At 34.2% G+C, this 23246-nt stretch overlaps 2 protein-coding genes across 6 annotated transcripts in view; one reads left to right on the top strand and one right to left on the bottom strand.

The window, feature by feature from the left end:
- Positions 1–1955: 1955 nt before the first annotated feature.
- Positions 1956–9644, bottom strand: LOC306873168 (inorganic pyrophosphatase-like). Of its 5 annotated transcripts, none has more exons than XM_079422260.1 (12): positions 9404–9644; positions 9010–9074; positions 8827–8865; positions 8694–8747; positions 5196–5315; positions 4957–5043; positions 4465–4591; positions 4254–4381; positions 4076–4164; positions 3841–3910; positions 3726–3765; positions 1956–3653 (listed from the first exon to the last, which is right to left on the bottom strand). In XM_079422260.1, exons 1-12 carry the CDS (start codon positions 9576–9578, stop codon positions 3625–3627), a joined length of 1023 nt encoding a protein of 340 aa, XP_079278386.1. In that variant the 5' UTR covers positions 9579–9644; the 3' UTR covers positions 1956–3624. The 5 variants fall into 5 exon arrangements, with proteins under 5 accessions (XP_079278386.1, XP_079278384.1, XP_079278382.1 ...); XM_079422258.1 differs by having other exon boundaries at positions 3520–3653; positions 8694–8750; XM_079422256.1 differs by having other exon boundaries at positions 3629–3765; positions 8694–8750.
- A 3483-nt stretch (positions 9645–13127) lies between these two features.
- LOC306872097 (rho guanine nucleotide exchange factor 38-like) overlaps positions 13128–23246 on the top strand; it is a 16442-nt gene continuing 6323 nt past the window's right edge. The window contains exons 1-8 of the mRNA XM_079420483.1: positions 13128–13492; positions 19642–19826; positions 19979–20096; positions 20449–20596; positions 20894–20911; positions 21206–21405; positions 21558–21691; positions 21779–21883. Coding sequence (XP_079276609.1) covers positions 13267–13492; positions 19642–19826; positions 19979–20096; positions 20449–20596; positions 20894–20911; positions 21206–21405; positions 21558–21691; positions 21779–21883 — 1134 coding nt within the window. The 5' untranslated portion in view covers positions 13128–13266. The remainder of the gene's footprint in view (positions 13493–19641; positions 19827–19978; positions 20097–20448; positions 20597–20893; positions 20912–21205; positions 21406–21557; positions 21692–21778; positions 21884–23246) is intronic.

Below are 23246 nucleotides of genomic sequence, written 5' to 3'. Positions count from 1 at the left end.
GAGTACTATTACTTTGGGTTTGAACTGATCTTATTTCAAATGGTGCTACTTGACCTGCTATACATATAATGTGAGAATTTCTAAGGGCGTTGAGAAGGCTTATGAATGGCGTTGAAAAACCTACTTATCATATACCTCAGAACTAGTTTGGCAATAGGATTATAATACAAAGGTGTTTCTGTTCTTTTATTTCCAAACACTTTGTAGCAAATAACACAGACCTTAAGGCCATCATTGATGCGAAGTTCATTTCTTACTTTCTTCACACTTGATCTATTAGAAAGTATTACTTGAACTTCAAGTTTCAACGGAATTGCAAAATCAGGGATCTTAGCTCATTTCTGTGCATAACCATCACTTGTGTTCATGTTTTCTTCTCTAAATCAGGTTTGAGACTTTACATTTTAAATCAATCAAAATTTCTTGTATATACTACACACATATCTAACTTTGTTATAAAACTAAAAGAATCTGAATTTGTGTACTGTTGAAGCAGAATTCAGATAAACTTTTCAAGAAGTAATTTGAACATTTTAACATGCACTGATTTAATTAAAGGGAAAGTGTCACAATATATATATATATATATATAAAGCAATGCATTTGCTCTTTACTGAAAGGTAAGACCAATCAGTTAAACTATTGTGTGCACATTAGTTGCATATGTACAGTTTGAGGCTAAATGTATTTACAACCACTAAACATGGTAATGCCTCTTACACAACCCTGTCCACTGAATCAAATTAGAAAAGTGATGAATAATTGGTAATTAATTATATACAAACTCATTCCACTCCGACATAAAAAAATTAAAGCACTTCATTTGTTTTTTCAGAAATGACAAAAAATGTAAAAAAAAAAAAAAACAATTAAAAATAGGTAGATTATTGTAAATTAAATAGATTATGCTACATTGTATATACCACATGCTTGCATTGCCGAAGTCTAAATCCATGTTATGTATAAAGTTTAATTTAACATGTTAAAAGTACCATCACTCCACATATAATAATCTTAGATTTTGCCCCTAAAATCTTTGTCTTGTTGGTATTCAGGTCACTTAATTTTTTTTTCTTGAATGCTGAATTTTTGAATACAACAGCAAAGTTTTGTTTTTTATTAGAAATCACTGATGTACTGATTAGTTATGAAAGAAGCTTCCAATTTTGTAGTTTTAATTTCCGTGTACAGAACCCAGCTTGAGTAGCAGGTTGTGTATGAAGCAAAAGAAAGTTGTGGTTCAAATTTAGTGAGTGACAAGAATAGCCATACTTGAAGATGCTTCGGAGAGTTTCTGAGTGGAGTCAACTTTACTTGAATGACTTTCTGACTTCAACTAACGAACTGGGGTGCACAACTTTTACATTAAGCTAGCTGTTTATGTACACCTGTTGGTATTTTGCCATTAGACACTAAAGGTTTAAATGTGCTATTTTCTGCTTTTTTGTATTGCTTCCCCTTTTCCCTTCAAATTTGTAATGCTTAAAACATTGAATTAAGAATGGCTTTGAATACTGTAAGTATTGTAATGTACTGAAGAACTGAATGCAGTTTATTTGAAAGCTGTTTGTTATGATTTGTTATCATTCCTAATATTGCTGAAATGTGGGTTTTTTTAATAAAAATTATATTTATTTCAAGAATTTACTGTAAAATGTGCAACTTTATATTGATAATTTTGACTCCTTTAATGATTAAATAAACCAAACATATAATATGGTTTTATTTATAATTTGCAAACGGTACAATAACAAGCAGTGCTTACAAAAGTATTTGACCCTTGGAAGCGTTGATGCATTATTTCTTTACAACACTTTGATTTATAATTATTTTTTGCATTTCATTATTTTAGATTACTAACAAAGGGTGTGAAAAGTGTTTACAATAACTGATAAGATTTAAATTAGAATACATTTAATATATTAATAAAGTAATTAAGTTTTTTTTTTTTTATTAAAGTTACAATTTACACACTTTTTATTTTGTAAATATATTATCATGGAAAACAAAAAAGATTGATCGAGTTTATTTCCTGTATACTTGTACTTGACTCTGATGGTACACATTCCAGGGAAAGGAGTATTATTTATTTTTTTTAAATCGGGCATGGAACTTCACATTCTTGCTACAGAGTTTGATTTCTTGGTCACCTTGCCAAGACAAACGCTTCTTTTCCTAATACCCAATTTACATTGGTTCCTAATGTCAGTAATTACAAACCAAAGGTTTTCTTAAATTTGTACCTAAGCTTAAGCTTGTTCACTTGTTCCTACATGACTTGTCAGAATAGGTATAGAAATAGAAATAAAAAATACACATGAAAAGGCACTTTGAAGAAGAAGAAAAAAAAGAAAAAGTAAAACCTCAAAGTTGTAGTGATTAACTATTCAACCTTTAAAGAAACACTCCACTTTTGAAAATAGGCTCATTTTCCAATTCCCCAAGAGTTAAACAGTTGAGTTTTACCGTTTTCGAATCCATTCAGCCGATCTCTGGGTCTGGCGATAGCAATTTTAGCATAGCTTAGCATAGATCATTGAATCGGAAATGACCAAAGAGTTTTTGATATTTTTCCTATTTAAAACTTGACCCTTGTGTAGTTACATCGTGTACTAAGACTGACGGAAAATGAAAAGTTGTGATTTTCTAGGCTGATATGACTAGGAACTATGCTCTCATTCCGGCGTAATAATCAAGGAGCTTTGCTGCCGTACCATAGGTGCAGCAGGCGCAATGATATGACGCAGCGCCTGAAAGTAGTCCCCAGCTAGGTAACTAGTTATGATATAACTGGTGACTACTTTCAGGCGTTACGCAATATCATTGGGCCTGCTGGTTGGTACAGCAGCAAAGTTCTTTGATTATTTAGCCGGAATGAGAGTATAGTTCCTAGCCATATCGGCCTAGAAAATCGCAACTTTTCATTTTTCGTCGGTCTTACTGCCCGATGTAACTACAGAAGTGTCGAGCTTTAAATAGGAAAAATATCTAAACTCTTTGGTCATTTTTGAGCGAGATGCTAACGGTCTAATCCGATTCCATTATCTATGCTAAGCTAAACTAAAAGTGCTACTACCAGACCCAGAGATCGGCTGAATGGATTCGAAAACTGTAAAACTTAACTGTTTAACTCTTGAGGAGTTGGAAAATTAGCCTATTTTCAAAAAAGTGGAGTGTTCCTTTAAGGCAGGCATCCTGAAATCTGGCCCACTCCTGCAGATTTTAGCTCTAACCCTAATCAGATTATTCAAGATAATTAGAAAAGCACAGTTAGGTGAGTTTGATCAGGGTTGGAGCTAAACTCTGTGGCAGATTGGCCCTCCAGGGAAAGATTTGAGGAACCCTGCTTTAAGGTATGAACATGAGCTTTGGAACTGAAACACGTGCATATGAACAAACATATTCACCAATGTTACTGCAAAAATAACTTGGTCATTTCACCAAATGAATGAGAGATGTCTGTTTGTGTATGTGTGTGTATCTTGTTCTAATAAATAAAGCAATGTTTTAAAAAATAAAACAAAAATCTTTGCACCAGGGACATTACTGAACCCATGTAAAGGCATCCATTGGCCTTTTCTACCTTCTTCTGAGATGACACTGCAGAGAGTGAAGAATGATCTTTTACTTTGTGAAGAAGTGCCATTTGTCCACTGCAAAATAGAAACAAAGTTAAAGTCATGTAACTTGTAAAAGTGTTGAAAAACATTTTAATACAATTTTACCTTCAGATGGTACTGGGAGGGGTTCCCCATATTCTGCAGCCTACAACAGCAAAAGAGTATTTGTCTTCTGTCAAATGGCAAAAATTAACTAGTACGAAAGGACATAAATACTCACAGCTTCAACTAGGGTACTGGCCTCTGCATCACTGCATTTGAATGGACTCTCACATAAGGAAGTGTTTTGACTAAGAAAGAGATGGATCAAAGTAAATAGTCACAAAAATCAAAATGGTCCTCAAAATGACTAGACAATATCAAGCAATTGAAAATGTAGAAAAACTAAACTGTATTACAAAGAGAAACTGCTGTCATTTAATAAATCTGAAATAAAAATCAAATCTTACACTCACCAAACAATCTCATCACCTTTCATCTTTTTTCTCGACACTAATGCTTTCCAGTGGCTATGTGTTGATTTTATGACTTCTATAGCAAACTCCTAACATATTAACAACGTTGACATTAGATAATTGATCATTAAATGGATTACCACTTCTCTCTCATAATCAATCTTCCATGATACACTACCTTATCCTTAAACTGTCCATTAAATGCAAACTGGTTCTCAGGCTTCCCATCTGGCACTTTATATTTTTTAAACCAATCCACAGTAGCCTTAAGGTGACCAGGATTAATCTTTCTCACATCCTCAATACCTGTTAAAGATACACTAGTTGAGATTACACAGTCATAAATGCTGATAATACAATAACAACAAACATTTTTAAAAACTACTCACTGTTAAGGCTTGACGCATCAGGGTCTTCTATATTGATGGCTATTACCTTCCAGTCAGTCTCTCCTTCATCTATCAAAGCCAGAATTCCAAGAACTTTAACCTGAATCACCTGCCCTGTTACACACACCTGTGACACAGAAATATACAGTGGCTTTAGAGTAGTAGTAATCAGACCCATAACCAATTTGTGTTAGGAAAGAAAGAAGAATGTATTATGCAAAATGATAATAAACTGATGGAAAGGACCAAAAATGCCACCTACACAGTGTTAGAAGGGAAAAGGTTAAACCGTCAATGAGCTATACTAAATAATATGAGGATTGACTGAAAAGTCATTAAAAAATCATTTTAAAAAAGACTGAGAAATATTGATTTTAAGGTTTCAGTGTTTTGAAATTAGATATAGGATTTTTTTTGTGTGTGTGTGTGAAAAAAAAAGCTAAATGGTTTAAATAGTTTTGTAAAATATTTTTATCAACCAGTGGTTCCCACCTTGGAGCCAATCTCACACACGTCTATGGGGTCATTGTCTCCACAGCACATGGTTTCCTTGTCAGTGTGGCTGGGATCTTCCCATGTCTTTAAACAATATTTTTAGAAATTATATAGTGTGACAGAATTAATATAAAAAAATTACACACACAACGCAAGAATACTGTAAAATTAAGATGTTCAAATCAAATTGCAAACGGTTTTGAAAATCATAGCCATAATCAAAACCATGACATCACCTGTGGAAGAGCACCATAGTTCCAAATGTAACCTTTGTGTGGAAAAATGTTAGCAACATATCGCAGCTTGCCTTTCTTCACATCTTGCTTGATCGGGTTTAGTGGTTCCTTTGTTGCTATCTGTGGACAAAAAAAATAAAACCATACTAATAAAACAACATACTAATAACATACTATTGCATTATGTACAATATCATAACATACAGTATTTAAAGGATTAACATTTTAAATTTAATATCAAAATGTAATTTTTATGATTGATTTGGTACTTACTGTATAAAAGCTACACAGCCCAGATACAAACTTAGGCTATATTTACATGGTTAGCTATGTGGTATTATTTATAATTATTATTGACAGATAAATCTTCCTTTTGGCAACCTACTGATATATAAAAAAAAAAACTGACTTTTTTTTAATATATTTTTTTATTCTATTATTACTTTATTAATTTAAGACTTTTTAAGACCTGCACAAATAAAATTAATACCATATGAGCGGGGTAGGGCAATGTCTATAGTGCCATATTAAACTGTAAAATGACTGTAAAAAGCATCATTTACAATTCAGTTTTCACAAAAACAAAGTTTTGTAAAATGATAAACTTTACATTTCAGCCTTTAAACCATTTTTAAGAAAATGGATAAGTCAAAAGTATTAATAATATTGATTTTAACAATTATTACCATTAAATTATTATATAAATTAAATAACATGAATTAGGGGCATGCGAAATTGGCAAACAATGTATCTTGATATTTTCTGGGATTTTATCGATAACGATAATTTGCAAAGTGTGTTATTGTGCTGATATCTTAAAGATTACCGTGGACAGCTGACTCCTGATTTTTTGTGTGGTCAGTTCACAGCAGTGATAGAAATGAGTCTTTTCCAACAAGTTTTATGAGTTTTATTAGCTTTAAGCCAACGACAAAACAACTTTCGCTATGTCGAGATCACGAGAAAATTAAGTCGTGATAACGACAAAACTTTCGTTATGTCGAGATCACGAGAAAATTAAGTCGTGATAACGAGAAAACAACTTTCGTTATGTCGAGATCACGAGAAAATTAAGTCGTGATAACGAGAAAACAAGACAGAAAAATTATAATAATGCATGGCCGCTTAGAACTTCCGTACATTTGTAATCATGTCGATTTTTAGAGAGAGAAAAAGGCACTCTTCATGTGATATTAACTATATGAAATGATATAAATATAGGTTATACATTTTCTGCCCCCATATCTTAAATTATGTGATCATTCTAAATGTATTTTAATAGACCGAATCGTGCAGTGAAACTCTACTCGCACTAGTTTAACCTCAGCTAACTAGGGCTGGGTATCGAGTTCGATACTTTTTAGGCACCGACCGAATTGCCTCGATACCACCGAGTATCGAAACACGTCTTGTCGTTCGGTACCAAATTTCGATACCTAATGGGTTAATCTCATTAACGTCAGTGAGCCAATAAGCCTGCAGCACTAGGTGTGTTTGACTAGAAGTGACGCGGTGCTGATTGATCAGTGTTTGACATCCGCGAGAGAAATGTCAAACACTGATCAATCAGGAAAGCGTACGGAGCAGTCTGCTCTCCATTTCGCGCAGTTTCGCTTACTTGACACAGACTGAAGCTCGCGTGACATTTCAGCGTCTGCCGTCTCACTAAATGAGGACATAAACACATGAACAACAGCTCTAGAACTGCTCTGAGAGTCACTTCATGAGCATTTTACCGTTTGATTTGAGTAAAACTTGCGTCATATCATATACACACAGAACTGTAAAGGTATTCCCGGAAACCCGTCAAAATAAAAGTTCAGATTAACTTGGAAGACACTGCGGCAGAAATAAATTAATATTGTTCAGCAGAGTGTACATACTGCTACTACTAGGTTACTATTAAAATTATTAAAACTCTTATTTTTTAATTAATGATCACACAACATTTCTTCCATGTTTTAATTTTAATAGTAAGATTTTGTTTGCCAAAATAAATGTTTTATTTTCAATAATTTAAAAGAAAAATGAAATTAATGTTTTATGCCTTCATTTGAAAACCAGATACAGAACACAGAATTTCTGATGAAAAAGAAAACATTTCATAAGGCTGTTTTAAGAATAAATTTGAATTAACTAAGTAGTTTTATGCATTCAAATAATTAGACATAGTACAACATAGAATTTAATAACAATAAAACATATTGTGAAAGAAAATTGAAAATTGTGAGAGATGCTGAAATCGCGTTTGGTCTCGTACTGTATCGCGTATCTTGTCAGTGTGTGCACTTGCTTGGCCATTTTTAGTTGATAAACAGGAAAGTGGGTCCAGCTGAATTGAAATGGTGATTTGTTGGATTGGTATAAAAAAGGTTATTATACCGCGGCAGCGGTCGTGGCAGTCGTCCTCTTAGTGTGAAGACCGAAGAGTGTAAAGACCATCAACTCTACCGTGACTTGCCGGGCAGGGACACCGGCAATGGATAGAAGAATGTTGTTATATGCATGTGTCAATTTTATTTAATTTCTTTATTTTCTTAAATATGTAGGTATATAGTATTTATAGAGTTGTAACTTTTAGTTTTAGTTACTTTTTCTTATTTGTAAGTCGCTTTGGACAAAAGCATCTGCTAAATGACAAAAGTAAAGTAAGTCAAATAAAATCCACTTATGAAAGTGGATAAAGATTTAAAATTTCTTGAAGTCTTTAACAACCTAGAATAAATGAATAGAAATTATGATTCTGTCTGAGATATGCGTTTTAAAATGAGCACGCACTAGTGTAAACTGAAAACTATTTGAGCTTTTATTAAAATTATTTTTACTGATTTATTGTGTTGGCTATATTTTGTTCCTTTGTGCTGTGGCTCAGGAGATGAGTCTTTGAGTCTGTATACATGTCAACAAGTTGAAAAAAATAAAACCAAAGTTTTTTGAGATAATGTAATCTTGTTAAAATGGTTTTCATAAAATTGGTATCGAAAAAAGTATCGGTATCGGTTTCAACATTTTTGAACGATACCCAGCCCTACTGCTAACTGATTCACTCTCTGCCAGCAGGTGTCGCATTTGGCAGAAATATTACGGTTTTCCCGATAAAGACAGTAATTTACACAAATCATGTTTATTTAATGAAATCATAGCCTTTTTAAGTTTAATCGCCATATTCAGCCATATCGCAATTATGGTCTTTCCGTCTCCAAACTTAAGACCTCTTGAAATCATAATTAAGACTTTCTTGTAGAATTCAAGACTTTTTAAGGCCTTAAATTTGATGCTACTAAATTTAAGACTTTTTAAGACCCCGCGGCAACCCTGTATATCGTTTCTATTATTCTTATCATGCAAGTCTTATATTCAATGTTAAATTAGTTTTCTTATTTATTGGCCAAATCTGCCAAATGATCAATCAAATTAAGAAATAGAGAATTGCTGGTCATCTCTAAGCCACAGTCAGACACTAGAAAAACTGCTACAACTCTGTAAAAATATACTTACCTCCATCTTGGCATTTGACCAACGAGGTACTTCTACAACCATATTAAACAATATCTGCTAAAGACAGCACAACATTATTCACTTCTATTTTGCGACAATAAGGTCCCAAAATGTGTGGATGATGAATGGTTACCTCGTTCGTTTTAAACTTCTTTGGTGGAACACCACATTCCTGAGAAACATAACGCCAACAAAATTTGAAAATAGACTGGGTAAGAATTGTGTCTGTTATCTTGATGTCAATTAGGTTATTCAATCAATTCCTAATGTATTTATTACTACATAACATCACTGACTTGAAGTACATTATACCAACCTGTTCATCAGCAACATACAGAGGAATGTCATGGAAAGGGGATAAATACTTTCCATCTGAAGTTTCTGCAAAGCAAATATTACAATCTGTATCATTCATCTCAAGGTATCAATGAAGTATCCTCTATTCTGTGTTTAAACGACCATGAGACCTTGTGTGTTGCTAGACCATATGTAGTAAGCGTAAAGTGTACAAAATACAACGCGAAATGGGCAAATTAGCTATATAGTTTAATCGTTAGGATTTAAATGCATGCATGTTCTGTCTCTTGTTTATGACGTTCACAAACAGCGACGTAACGTTCTGTCACCAATAATCATTTTATTTGAGAGGTGTGAGCCGTTTATAATGCGTTTTTATGAATGGCATTAAAAGATGAGAAGGGCAAACTTACTCAAGTAAACCCTGTGGTCAGTAGAGTTTGGTCGTCCTCTCGGTTCTGTAACGTAATGCGCCATTGTTCTCAATTGAATGGAAGCAGCTGAAAATAAAGACGTGCTTTTCCGAGAGGACTGTGAAGAGAAGAAGGCAGCAGAAAACCTCGTGGCAGTATGAATAACTGAACGCATTGTTTACATCGATGTATATCCCTGCTTGCGTTTGAACGTCTCATACATTACGCGTCACAAAATCTCTTTTAGATATTCCATACTGCCACCTATAGCCAGATGACCGTAACTCACATAAAAGGTTAAGCCAAAGTATCCAAGCAAATATGCAATTTTTTTTGTTGTTATTTAGGGTTAGGGCTATTTTAATTAAAAAAGAACCATTCATGTAGTTATACAAATACAAAATATTAGGCAAATGTAAGGCAGCTGATGTGTGTTCGGTAGGGGGCGTTCTTCGTCTTTCTATAGCTGCTAAAAAAAATTAAAGATTAAAAACTCAGATTTTTAAATTATGTAGAAATTATGTAGGTAACTGCATTGCCACAGATTCACCATTTTGTTTTGTTGTTACATACAAGAATATAGGCTATAACCTTAAACATTCTTAGCAGATGCAAATTAATTAAATGTTTACTCTTTCCATACATTTAAAAGTGGAAGCTGACCACAGGCTGTCAAAACTCCCTATAAACGTATTAAAGTGGTCCAAACCAATCACACACTGTACTTCAAGTATTCTGAGATCCAATAGCTTTGTGTGAGGAGAAAACTGAAATGAAACTTATTATTCACTGATAATCTTTTCCTCTAAAATCTCATTTGCTCATATGTATCTTAACCATTTCAAATTGTGCAAGTCATATTTGAGAGATGTTTAGAGAACAATTAAATCCTACGTTTTTAGATACCAAAATGTTAGCCAGTTTCCCAGCTACACAACCACAACCGTTGCAGGAAGTTTTGAATGCATCCTCAAATGCAGAAGAAAACAACCTGGCCAACAGCTCAAAAGGTGTCAGTATCTGGAAATATTTACATTGTACAAACCAGGACTGATCTCACCAGCTGCACAGAGGTTAACTATAAAACTCTGCACGTTGACATAACATGTATTTTAACCTCACATAAATGCATTCCAGGTAGGAAATGAGACAATAAAGACTTGTTATTGTACAAAGATTAAAGGCAACCAACCAATCAATACTGTGCAAATATATAGCCTATGTCAATTCAAGCCCCTATAAAACTAGATCCAGGTAGATGTGATCATTAGCAGTAATAAGCTCCAGTGGTGCACTAAAGTAGGAAGATAATGTATCCCACAACATGTTTGAGTTAAAGGAGAATCCTAAAGACTCCAGTGTGTTCACCTTAATACAGAAATGTGGTGTGTTTATTAGTGTAAACTGCTTATTATTTCAACTAATGTACTAAATCGAAACAAATTTGTTCATCTAATTCATACAACAGATGGTGCATTACCAAGTATTCATTGGGCCTATATGTAGGCCTATATAAAAGTGTTCCTTTATCTGTTTTTAGATCAACTGTGATATCACAAATGTTGAGAAGACCTTTGACTTCTGTAATCTGTTTTAGTCAAACTGGGCCTAATAAAGAAGGAAAACTGTTCATTTTTAATGAAATGCAGGTACAATATCAACAGTTCCCTTTTCTCAGGCAAAAGACTTCAATGCATAAACAATGCATAAAAGCTTTACTAATACAAGAACCTTTATCAAGCAAATCATATTACCAGTAGCAGAAGAGTACAGGTACCACACAGGTCAGGAAAAAACAGAGTTCCTTGTTTATTTATTGTTTCATCAGCAGTAAATAAATACATTTTGAAAAAATTAACTTATGATTCACCTTCAAAACATAGCACTAGGGGTTAATTGACTCTAAACTCATAGACTCAACAACAAATAAATCCAAAAATAGTTTAATTGTCTGCTCACAAAAAGAGCAATACTATTACTTACATACTAATACTACAAACATACAAATTTTATGTTTTTATTATACAAGTATTGAGCTAAAATGTTTGTTTGTTTTTATGTTTGTAAGGGAAAGATGAAGATGATTGATTCCTTAGTTTATTGAGCTTCATTGAAATCTGAGTTATTGCACTTACCTGTTGAGTTTGCCTTCAGTTTAATAAAGAATCTCTTACCTTACTCATCCTTGTATGCCTCTCCATCCAGTATGTGACAGCCTGAGTGAGTCATTTATGCCACAGCGTTTTACTTGGTTTTGGTGTTGAATCAGATTGTCATCTGCAGAAGAGTTACGTTTGCAAATGCAAAGTCATATCACCAACTGGGTACTTCAATGAAGCTTCAGGGGATTAAGGTACAAAGTTGTCCCTTTAAAGAAAGTGACTTAGTGAAGCTGTTCTATCCCTGAAGGTTTTTTCTTTTTTTCTCTCACCTAGTTAATTTCCTTGCCTTTTGTTTGCTTTTCTAAACAGAGCCGTAGCTGCAGGTTGTGGACTAAGTATCACATGATTATGACACACTTCCACCCTCATGACTCTTAATCAAGGACTGACTACATTCAAATTTAAAACAATTGAGTCCGGTTCAGTCTGCAAATACTGTTATCTACCTATCCCCAAATGAAAAAAAGGTAAACAGTTTTCTCATTATGTATATGGAACAGTCCCTGCCATCACTAGCTGTTAACATGCCGTATTTTTTTCCTGATTTGGCAAAACTGCTGATTACGACCCCCCCCCCCCCCCCCATTTTCCTCAGTATTCTAAAAGGATCCGCTAGTTCGTTCCAGTTCATTTGAAAAAAATTGAAAATGAAAATTGAAAAACAGTCTACCTAACAACTGTTGTAGGCAGAATTAACACATTCTGAGGCTGTTTCTCTCTGTAATGGGAGGATGAATGCATCCATTCACTCATTCTTTATCTACATCAGACACACATTGTTATGCAGCTCATAATTCCAGATTTACCAGATTCCACATATGAAAGGTACGTTATCCATTCACATCCCTGTATATGGGACATTTTTGACTACATTTTTACGTAGACAGCTGACACCATGAATGTATTCATGAATGATAGTCGGAGTTAAAATGACTCAATCATTTCTCATTAAAGTCAGTTTGAGTTTTGATATGAAATCTGATCTATTAAAACAATAACCAGAATAGAGCAAAACTTCTTTGAGAGGCCACAGTCATATGGCATATTTGACAGCATTTACACATTTGGTCTTAATGTTGCTATATACACCAGCGTTGTCGCAATGCTTTGTAAATGTTGACACAAATCGAAAACTTTGCAGGCCTGTTTATGTCGACCTTTGTCATGCCCTTCAAAGTTAAGTCATCAGACCCTCCTTCTTGTTTAATATTAACTCTGTCTGCACACATAATCCCATTTCTCACACACTTATGACAACCAAAATTTGAAGGTATGCTTATCAACCAAAATTGAAGTTTGTTTCAGATATGGGTTTCAGATATAGATAGAATACTCTGTATTCCACATGTCCAACAGGTATGCAAATGCTACCTTGCAAATTCAAGTCACTCTGCTAAGTAGTATGCTGTGTGAATCCTGTTTCATAGCATCTATCTTCACCTAAAGGGAGACCAAACTCCATCTCTAGCTTCATATGTGTGTTTTTTGTAAAGAGAGAGGTGAAGGAGGTGTGGCTACAGCTCTTCTGAGGCAGGTATAGCGGAAACAGAGGGGGAGGGTTTACCTGCATGGAGTTAGTGTACACAGCAGCAGCAGCAACAACACTGCACCTGTTCCTCTTCCCAGACTCTCCCCCTCTCTGTCTCTCTTTTTCACCTTTACACCAGACAGCCAAACAAGAGGGAGCAGAAAGGGGTCAACATGGATCCCAACCAGGCCAGTGGGAATGACAGACAGAATGAAAAGGGGGAGAGAAAAGAGAAGGATAAAGGCATTAAAAGGAGAAACAGACTTTTTACAAGATACCTGGAAAGGAGGAAGACAGATACTATTGTGGATGATGACGCTTCCAAAGGTGACATCAGCATCGCAACCTTGGTGAGAAGATGCCATTCTGACAAGACAGAGTATAGTGCTAAACTTAAAGGTAATTATTCTGTCACAAACTAAATTGAATGTGCTGTATTAAGCTAATTTGTATAAAGCAGTGCTCTCTTAAAGTGGTTAAACAGAATATTTTTGTAGCAAACCCTTGCTAACCTTATAAACACAGTTGTTATGCAAACTACAACACGTTTTTAGTCATTTTTTCTGTCATCCTGCAGAGCAGCAGGTTAGCACAGAGTTGGTTTTATACCAATTATACTCTTGTAAAGCCTCCCATCTCAAATTCCATTAGATCTTTGTATGCAGCGAAGTAAAAAGAGGGCATGTATGTGTGCTGATGCTTAGCACCTGTTGCGTTGTTACGTTACAGAGCAAGATCTATTCCCACTGGACTGATGTCACATATGCAAAATGAACCTCGGCCACAGTGCAGAACATAGCTGTGGAACAGTCGTAAACAAGCTCAGCCACAGTGCCTATGTTGTTTACTTTATCAGGAAGTTTCTAGGCATCTACTAAGTTAGTTTATTCCAAATTGCACTCTTTTTGCTTTATTAGAGCCTTAAACTCAATGAAAAAGAAATAATGTGAGAAATATATAGTTGTTCATTTATTAATTTTCTTGAGAACATCATGTCACAGTCTGGTCGCGCTGATATGTAAGAGTCATCATAATCTTAACTTCAAAATGACACCACTTCAAAAACTAGTTTAACCAGTGAACGGGGAATGTCATGCCATTGAGGACATCTTACAAAATATGTGGACAGTCTTGTCATTCAAGCTTAGTTTGCAGACAATAGCTTTTATATAAAATGAGTTGTCATTCATTCAAATCATGTGAAGGAGAATTCTGAGACTTCACAGCTATATCTTTGAAAAGCAAACAAACCATTTTACGTACTGAATACCTGAAACGCTGGCAACAAGGAATATGTTAGCAGTTTTAGTTCCTTTTTCTATACAATCATTACCAATCAGACTTTAAAATAATTTTCATAACTTTTAAATTCTAGATATGTTAGCTATTCAAATGAAATACTCCTCGTTATTAATATATCTGCAAATGATTCCAGCACAGTGTTGTAAGCCATTTTATATCAATTATATTTATATTTAAATTTCTTAGTATGTCTTTGGCAGCCAGCTGTATGTCATATGACACATTTCAAGTCAAATATGATGACATCATTGAGGAAATGTTGATCCATGAACAGGAAGTGCTAAAAAAAAGTGTGCTAGATCATTCATACATCAAATTAAACAATAGGTTCATTGAAAAAGAATATTGTGTTAGCAAGTTAGTATGACTTTGTTTGAAATATGATATTTTCATGTCTTTCCCAAAATAAAAATAAATGTCTAAAGCAAACACTTGATCACATGAGACACAAGCTCTTAATGGGCACTTGCAGGGCAGGTTCCACGTGTGTGTGTGTGTGTGTGTGTATAAGAGATATGTTTGCATCCTGTATGTTTTCTTTTGTGTTATTGAGTCAAACCAAGCAGAGAGAATAGGATGAGAATCTTGCTTGAGGCTGTCAAATGATTGAAAATAATTAAAATAAAATAGGCAAATCGTTATCGATGGAGGTAAATCAACACACACAGAACTTGCAGCACATCTCCGAGCTTGAGTTCAGTCAGGTCACGTTTTCCTGCAGAAATGTGATCTGTTCTGTGCGGCACAAGTTTCCATTAGTCGGACTTCAGTGAAAAGTCTTGTGAAAGGCTTTGTATGTTTCTTTCTGCCAGTCTAAATTGCTCAGGCAGTTAAAATGCAGCTTCACTAGAGAATAATTTATTTCTGATGAAGCATTTGCTGAGGAAATCTACTGTATTAGCTTGAGTCTGGTGTCATGTGTCACTCTTTTCTGAATAATGAACAAGTTATGGTGATTTTGTAGGGCAGAGATTTGTTCTATGATTCTGTGTGAATGGGATGAGTGAAATACAACTCCTCCATTGTCATAGCCAAACTCTTTGTCTAAGACTTGCTCCTCAAATTATGCCTGTGCACTACATTTTTTCACACAGAATAAGTTACATTTTTGTTTCCAGGGTAATTAAAGTTACTGAATTTTAAACTTTGTGGAAAATGTAGGATTGGATCTTTTTAGAAGTGTCATTACCATGTAATGCAAGGGAAAATCCTCGCATTCTTGCAATCATATCCTTATTTACATCCGAAATTATTGAAATTCGGTCTAATGATTAGTCTGTTTAAACACTAAATCTACTGTATCTTTGGGATGTTCAAGTACTAAAATATATAAGGCCTAGACAGCAATTACATCACAAAAAGTAATATGACACCTGGCCCCACCTTTGCCAGTAGCCTCTCTGTGTTTCTCTCTGTAAGAGGAAGTGTCATATTGAGGTGATCAGGAAACAAAAAATCATCTCACTTCCCAAAGTACATACCTGCTTTGTTCAACTTATTGCCAGCAGCAAGACATCATTTTTTAATTTATTTTTTTACTTAGATTTGAATGCAATTTGAGCATATTCTGTTCTACTAATGAAAATACTGTAATTTACTTTTGTGCACCCATAATAGTGGTCAGTACCACTCTAGGTCAGCTTTTCCGGTTAGTCCAAGTGCATTTTGCATTCCCCCCCACCCCCAGAGAAATACCTGTATTTTAAATCCTGGATTGTTTGCATTTCACAACAATCCAGTTTACACTAAAAAACTGTTTGTAATTTTTACAAAAAAAAAAAAAAAACAGTAAGATACTATTCCATATGTAATGTAAAACTGTAAATAATATTGCATTATAATTAATGTAATTTTACTGTTAAAAAAATAAAATGAATGGTTTTTGGAAATAAAAACTAGGCATTATTTACAGTGAATTATTTTTGTTATCAGTAACATACATTAGGGTTTTATGTTGTTTTATGTTGCATTTTCTGTAATATAGTTAATGTTTATTGCATTATTTTTGTGTTACCTTGATAGCATTTTGATTCATCATGTTGCTTTCTGTTTTACAACCTGTATTATTATGATAGTTATCAGTACATTTTAAGGTACAAAACAGATTTTGGCAGTTCATGTAACATTATATCATTATTAACATGGTCACACTTTATGTTAGGTGGCCTTAACTATTATGTACTAGGGCTGGACGATATGGCCAAAATTTATATCACAATATATTTCTTAATTTCGGTTGATACGATATAATTCCGATATCGAAATGAACTCTATTTTAAAAAAGCCTCATAAAAACTGCCAAGAATAGCCGCAACAGATGTCTGTACCTACAAACTTATGAAAAATAAATTTGCCAAGTCTACTAAATTTCCTCCTATAAAACTACATATATATTTTTTTTTAAATGCACAAATAAATAATGTTCACCTTTTATTTGTATTTAGCCTTCATACAAACAAGAAATGTGAAGTCACTGTCAAATAAACATCTTATTAATATTAATATCTTTAACTCAAACTATAGGCTAACATACATTACCGGTCAAAAGTTTTTGAACCGTAAGATTTTTAATGTTTTATTAAAGAATTCTCTTCTGCTCACCAAGCCTGCATTTATTTGATCCAAAATACAGCAAAAACAGTAACATTTTGAAATATTTTTGCTATTTAAAATAACTGTTTTCTATTTTAAAATATTTTAAAATGTAATTTATTCCTGTGATTTCAAAGCTGAATTTTTAGCATCATTGAGAAATCATTTGAATATTCTGATATACTGCTCAAAAAACATGAATTATAATGTTGAAAACAGCCAAGTTTTCTTTGCCAAGGTTTCTTTTTAAAACAGCATTTATCTGAAATACAAATCTTTTGTAACATTATAAATGTCTTTATCAATCACTTTTGCTCAATTTGAAGCATCCTTGCTAAATAAAAGTATTAATTTTATAATTTCTTTCCAAAAAATTATACTGACTCCAAGGTTTTGAATGGAATAGTGTATAAATGTAACAAAAGCTTTTTGTTTCAGATAAATGCTGATCTTTGGGTCTTTCTATTCAAAGAATCCTGAAAAATATGTACTCAACTGTTTTAAATATTGATCATCAGCAAATCAGCATATTAGAGTGATTTCTGAAGGATCATGTGACACTGAAGACTAGTGTAATGATTACAGGAATAAATTACATTTTAAAATATATTCAAACAGAAAACAGTTATTTTAAATAGTAAAAATATTTCAAAATTTTGCTATTTTTGCTGTACTTTGGATCAAATAAATGCAGGCTTGAATTCTTAAAAAAAAAAAAAAAACGTTAAAATCTTACTGTTCAAAAACTTTTGACTGGTAGTGTAGGCTGATTGTTCTTATAGATTGAAACAGATGTGCTTCAGCCAGGATAAAGAGTATGAATAGTGCTCCGAGTTGCTGCATGTTGCTTGAGACGGGCTTATTCTTGAAAATGCAATCTGATTGTCTGCCAGCAGGAGGCGCTGTGAGAGCAGCAGAACTAGCGGTTTCCCCGGTAACGGCTGTAATCAAAGCAGCTCCGCTCATGAACGCGACTTTAATCAGATCAAATGAAAATGTCATCGAAACTTTTCTGAAGACAGTCGGTTCCCTTCAGAGACACATTCATATAAAACACCCGCAACGCATTTTGAAAGGTGTAGTGCTCATGTTTATTCAACAAAGTCAAACGCCACAAATAAATCGATGTATGAGAAACACTGGTAATGTATATCGGAAATGTGTTTAAAAATCATATCAACGTTATTGAAAAAAATTATATCGCAATACATATACAGCCCTACTATGTACTTACATCAAAAAATAAGTAACTTACTTGTCCTGTTCATATTGTATTGTAAAACACTTATGCTGCTGTTGAGGTGGGATATGGGTTAGGGACAGGTTTGTTGGTATGGGTAGGTAAGGGTGGGGTCCCCAACCACCAGGTCGCGACCCACTACCAGGCCGTGGAAGAATTTCTACCGGGTCGCGACCCACTACCGGGCCGTGGAAGAATTTCTACTGGGTCGCGACCCACTACCGGGCCGTGGAAGAATTTCTACTGGGTCGCGACCCACTACCGGGCCGTGGAAGAATTTCTATCGGGTCGCGACCCACTACCGGGCCGTGGAAGAATTTCTATCGGGTCGCGACCCACTACCGGGCCGTGGAAGAATTTCTATCGGGTCGCGACCCACTACCGGGCCGTGGAAGAATTTCTATCGGGTCGCGACCCACTACCGGGCCGTGGAAGAATTTCTACCGGGTCGCGGCCGTGGAAGAATTTATATCGGGTCATTCTGGAGGAATGTGTATAGATTTGACGCTCTGTCATTGTGCGTAAATGATTGCTCTAATTATTCTGTATTTTCGTTGTATGCGATTGATATGGCGTAGCAATTTGATGGTTTCATGTTAAATTAGTAAATAAAATACTGCTCTGATCTGTCATGGCTAGGGCTTTAAACGGATCGCAGTTGATCCGTGATCAAGTCCAGACCCCACCATTCGGCGTGTGATTCGCAGATTAATTTGCCAATTTACACGTTCAAGCTATTTCAAACCACAAGAAGAAGAAACGAAACAGAACTCAATTCGTTACTTGCGCGCTGTACTCGCATACACCCGAAGCGCGCACAAGCATAGAGACGTGTTTCAGACAGCGCGGCATACCGAGTTATTCCTCTTTCATGCTTCCCTGGATTTAAGATACATATGTATGAGGGTTTGCGCTTACGTCGCAAACCCTCGGTCCGCAAGATTTTTTTCAAAACTGTAACCAGTCCGTGGAGTAAAAAAGGTTGGAGACCCCTGGGTTAAGGTATAAGGGATGGGTCAACAGTGTAATTATAAATGTAATTACAGAAATTCATTGCAGATGTAACTACATATAGGTATTTTAAAAAATAGAAGAACAATGTAAAAACATGTATGTACACAATAAGTGCATTGTATCAAATGATTCATTTAAATGTACATAGTAGTTAAGGTCACCTAATATAAACATTATATCACTTGATGAAATACAAGGTTGTATAAAATATACAGGCAATATATTTCATAATACCTAAAATGCTGTCACCATATTTTTTATGGTAAATTTCTGACAACCACAGCTGCCCATTTTTTTGTTTGTTTGTTTGTTTGTTTTTTACTGTAAATTTAACAGGATTTAACTTTGTGTGTAAATCAAAACAGCATAATTTGTCTCTTTTTTTCCTTTCTCACATCAGAGAAAATGTCCCCCCATGATCTCTCCTCACCCACGTCCCCAGCCATGGATCCAGAAGAGATCCGCCACAGGAGGATGATAAAAAGGTCAAAGGTCATTGAGGAGCTGGTTAGGACAGAGGGGGACTATCAGAAGGACTTGGAGCTCTGCATTAGCGAGGTTCTGCTTCCTTTAAGAGCATCCCAGGCATGTTCACAGTCCCACAACCATATTTCTGAAGAGATGTATTCTCTCAAATATGTAAAAAAATAAATAAAATCTATCAGTATATAGTGTTGCCACTTCAATAAAAAAAAAACTTGTTTGATTTAAATGGGGTCTGATGGGTTTTTTCATAGGTGGTGGATGTAGATCGACTGTTCACAAACATTGAGTCTGTGTGTGTTGTCTCTGCTGAACTGCTCCAAAGACTAAGAGATGCCATAGCTGACCCTGACCCTGAAACACAACTCATAGGTAATTTTGAAATAAAATTCAAACAGGCATATTTGACTAACAAGCATTGCATTAAAAGACAAAAATGTTTTAGAGTGATAATGACTAATGATATTCAACATTTCTGTAAAGCAACAGCCAATATTACTTTATTCATGTTTATTATTAAGCTAAATATTCATAAAATTAATAAATCCTATAAAATCATTTTAAGATCTAATTTTAATTTCAATTAAAAAAAAAATCAAATGATACAAATATGAAGATTTTCAGATTAAAATATTTGAAAATGTATTTAAAATTTTATTTTTAAAAAGTGACCTCTTTAAACTTCATAGAATTATGCCTAAAAATGCAGTCTGACCTTTTTTAGGAGAAGTGTTTATCCAAGCCAAAGCTGTCATGGAGGAGGTCTACAAAATTTACTGCTATCATCATGACGAGGCTAATACTTTACTCAAGTCTTATGAAGCACAGGAAGACATCCAGCAGCATTTTAGAAGATGCATATCCACACTCAAGTAACAATGTTGACTGCATTTATGTCTTAGATATACGCACTGTAAAAAATAAAGCTGTAAAAAAGTACTGGCAGCTCATTACACACAACATTATCCATTAATTTTACAGACATTTCTGTTAACTCTAAAACACAATGCAATGAAGTGTAAAATTCAAAATACTAGTAAAACACCGGTAAATAATTCAGTATATTTATACAGTATTTATACAGATTTTTTTTTTTAGAGTGTGTGTGTAATGTTTAGGCCTTTGGCTCTGAAGTTCACATTAATGATTTGTTGTCTCTTCTCTTACAGGAAAATATATGACCAAGAGTAAGTATGCATTTTCTAATTTAAACATTGTCATAAATAATATTCATTCAGATATTTCATAATCATAAACATGAATGTTAGTTTATAGATCTATGTTAGTTCTCAACACAACCTAGAGTGTACTCAAGCAAGGCATTGCCTGATAACTCTGTAATCAAACCTGCAATTTTGTTGTTGCTAACACCATGCTGTACCAGCTGTGCTACAGAAACATCATAAAAGTCATCTATACAGTTTGTATATAGTGTACCATGTTCCTTTTTTAATGTTTTCTTCATTCAATATCATTTTTAGAGGGAAGCCCAATTTGCTTGACATGGACTCTCTACTCATTAAACCAGTGCAGCGTATCATGAAATACCCGCTGCTATTGGCTGAATTGTGGAATGCCACACCCACGAACCACCCTGACAACAGACCCTTACAGGAAGCTCTGACCACTGTAAAGATTATTAACATCAACATTAATGAGTTCAAGAGGAGGAAAGACATAGGTGAGACATGCACATGATATTTCACTAACTATGTCAAGTACACTGTAAAAAAGAAATCTTTTGTCAAATCAGCTTAGATTAACAAATTCTTTCTTTCTATTTGATTTGGGAGTTTTCAAGTATGCAAATAAAGGACACTTGTGTTGTTTTAGTGCTGAAGTATAAGAGGAGTGACGATGAGACCTCACTGATCGGTAAACTCAACAAGTTCAACATTCATTCTATCAGGAAGAAATCAGACCGGCTGACAAGCTATTTCAAGATTCTCACTGGTGTTGAGCCACAGGTACTTTAATGAAACAAGGCTAAAATAACCATGTTTTACCTCTGTAAAGGCAGTGTGAGTGTATTGTTATGGCTTCTGTCTTCACAGGTGAGAGATGAAGAGTTTGACAAAGAGGAAAAACTTTTCCGTAGCCTTGAGAAAGTTGTGAGACAGCTAGTGAAAAACATCACCTGTTACTTGCTCTATACTCAGGTATGAAGATGCATTATTAAACGTGAAATATTTTTAAGCATGCAAAAATAAATACAATTAAGTCTAGACAAATGAAACAATTGAAACATCCAAAATATAGTTTTAAGTGTTTGTGTAAAAACTAAATTAATAAAAAAAAAATGTAACTTTAATATGTCAACCAATTTTAAACATGGTTTTATCCAGTGTTCTGTTTTGGACATTTATGCAAATTTGTACATATTTATTTAGACAATTCCTCATTCGCATATTTAAACATAACATTTCAGAAAACATATATCAATCAACTGGGGATGTATGGTGATATCTAGTTAATTTTTTTATCCTGTTCATCTGTGGTGTCTTGCCTTAAAAGTATTTTCTAACATAAGAACACTTATTTTGCTTTTAGAAAAGGAGGATGCACCTCTTGGAACCTCAATATTTGTACAGATAAATTTCAAACAGTGTTTTGGGTGGTGTATTTTGACGACAGTAGGTTTTTATGGTGGATGTTTTTTGCACCCCAAATACCGTCCTCCTTGCATTTAATCAGTGGTTTCTAAAAACCTTTAATTTAATCACCTTGACACGAATGTACATGGTGATTTCAAAATATGTGACCCTGGACCTCAAAACCAGTCATAAGGGTCTTTTTTTTTTTTTGAGATTTATACATCATCTGAAAGCTGAATAAATAATATTTGACCGAGATACAACTATTTGAAAATCTGGAATCTGAGGATGCAAAAAAATCTAAATATTGAGAAAATTGCCTTTAAAGTTGTCCAAATTAAGTTCTTAGCAATGCATATTACTAATCAAAAATTAAGTTTTGATATATTTACAGTAGGAAATTTACAAAATATCTTAATGGAACATGATCTTTACTTAATATCCTAATGATTTTTGGCATAAAAGAAAAATCAATAATTTTGATACAATGTATTTTTGGCTATTGCTTCAAATATACCCAAGAGACTTAAGACTGGTTTTGTGGTCCAGGGTCACATATATGTAATGATTTCTGATCTAGGAGATAATGTCTCATAAATGAATAATAAATTCATTCTATTTAATAAGCAAAATCATAAAAATGACCGATGACAGACCTCAAAATCAACCTCAAAATGACTGCATGGATCAATTTTAGCAATATCTCCAGTGCATACATAGGAAAGTACTGAGATTATTTTAGCTATTGAGGGTTTATTTAGTGTTTTGGGGGAAAAGGTAGAGCCCCATTGTGCAACACTGTAAATTTGATTGCATTTCTATTAATTGAAAGCATTTCAAAGCAAACTTTTAAATAATGTTTCCACTGGGTATTTTTTAAGACTATTTAGGACCTGAAGTATATCATTATTTTTCTCTTTATATTGTA

The sequence above is a fragment of the Barbus barbus genome (assembly GCF_936440315.1).
Source record: "Barbus barbus genome assembly, chromosome: 7".
Taxonomy (NCBI): Eukaryota; Metazoa; Chordata; class Actinopteri; order Cypriniformes; family Cyprinidae; genus Barbus; species Barbus barbus.
The sequence above is the reverse complement of the archived record's forward strand: the minus strand, read 5'-3'. Positions and strand labels throughout refer to the sequence as shown.

Bases quoted from the DNA above. Each gene is read 5' to 3' on its own strand.
- LOC306873168 (XM_079422256.1), bottom strand. From the start codon at position 9,578: ATGCGTTCAGTTATTCATACTGCCACGAGGTTTTCTGCTGCCTTCTTC. The intron at 9,075-9,403 runs GTAAGTTTGCCC...TTTGCTTTGCAG, and splicing joins TGACCACAGGGTTTACTTGA to AAACTTCAGATGGAAAGTAT. The intron at 5,044-5,195 runs GTGATGTCATGG...TATTGTTTAAAG, and splicing joins ACTATGGTGCTCTTCCACAG to ACATGGGAAGATCCCAGCCA.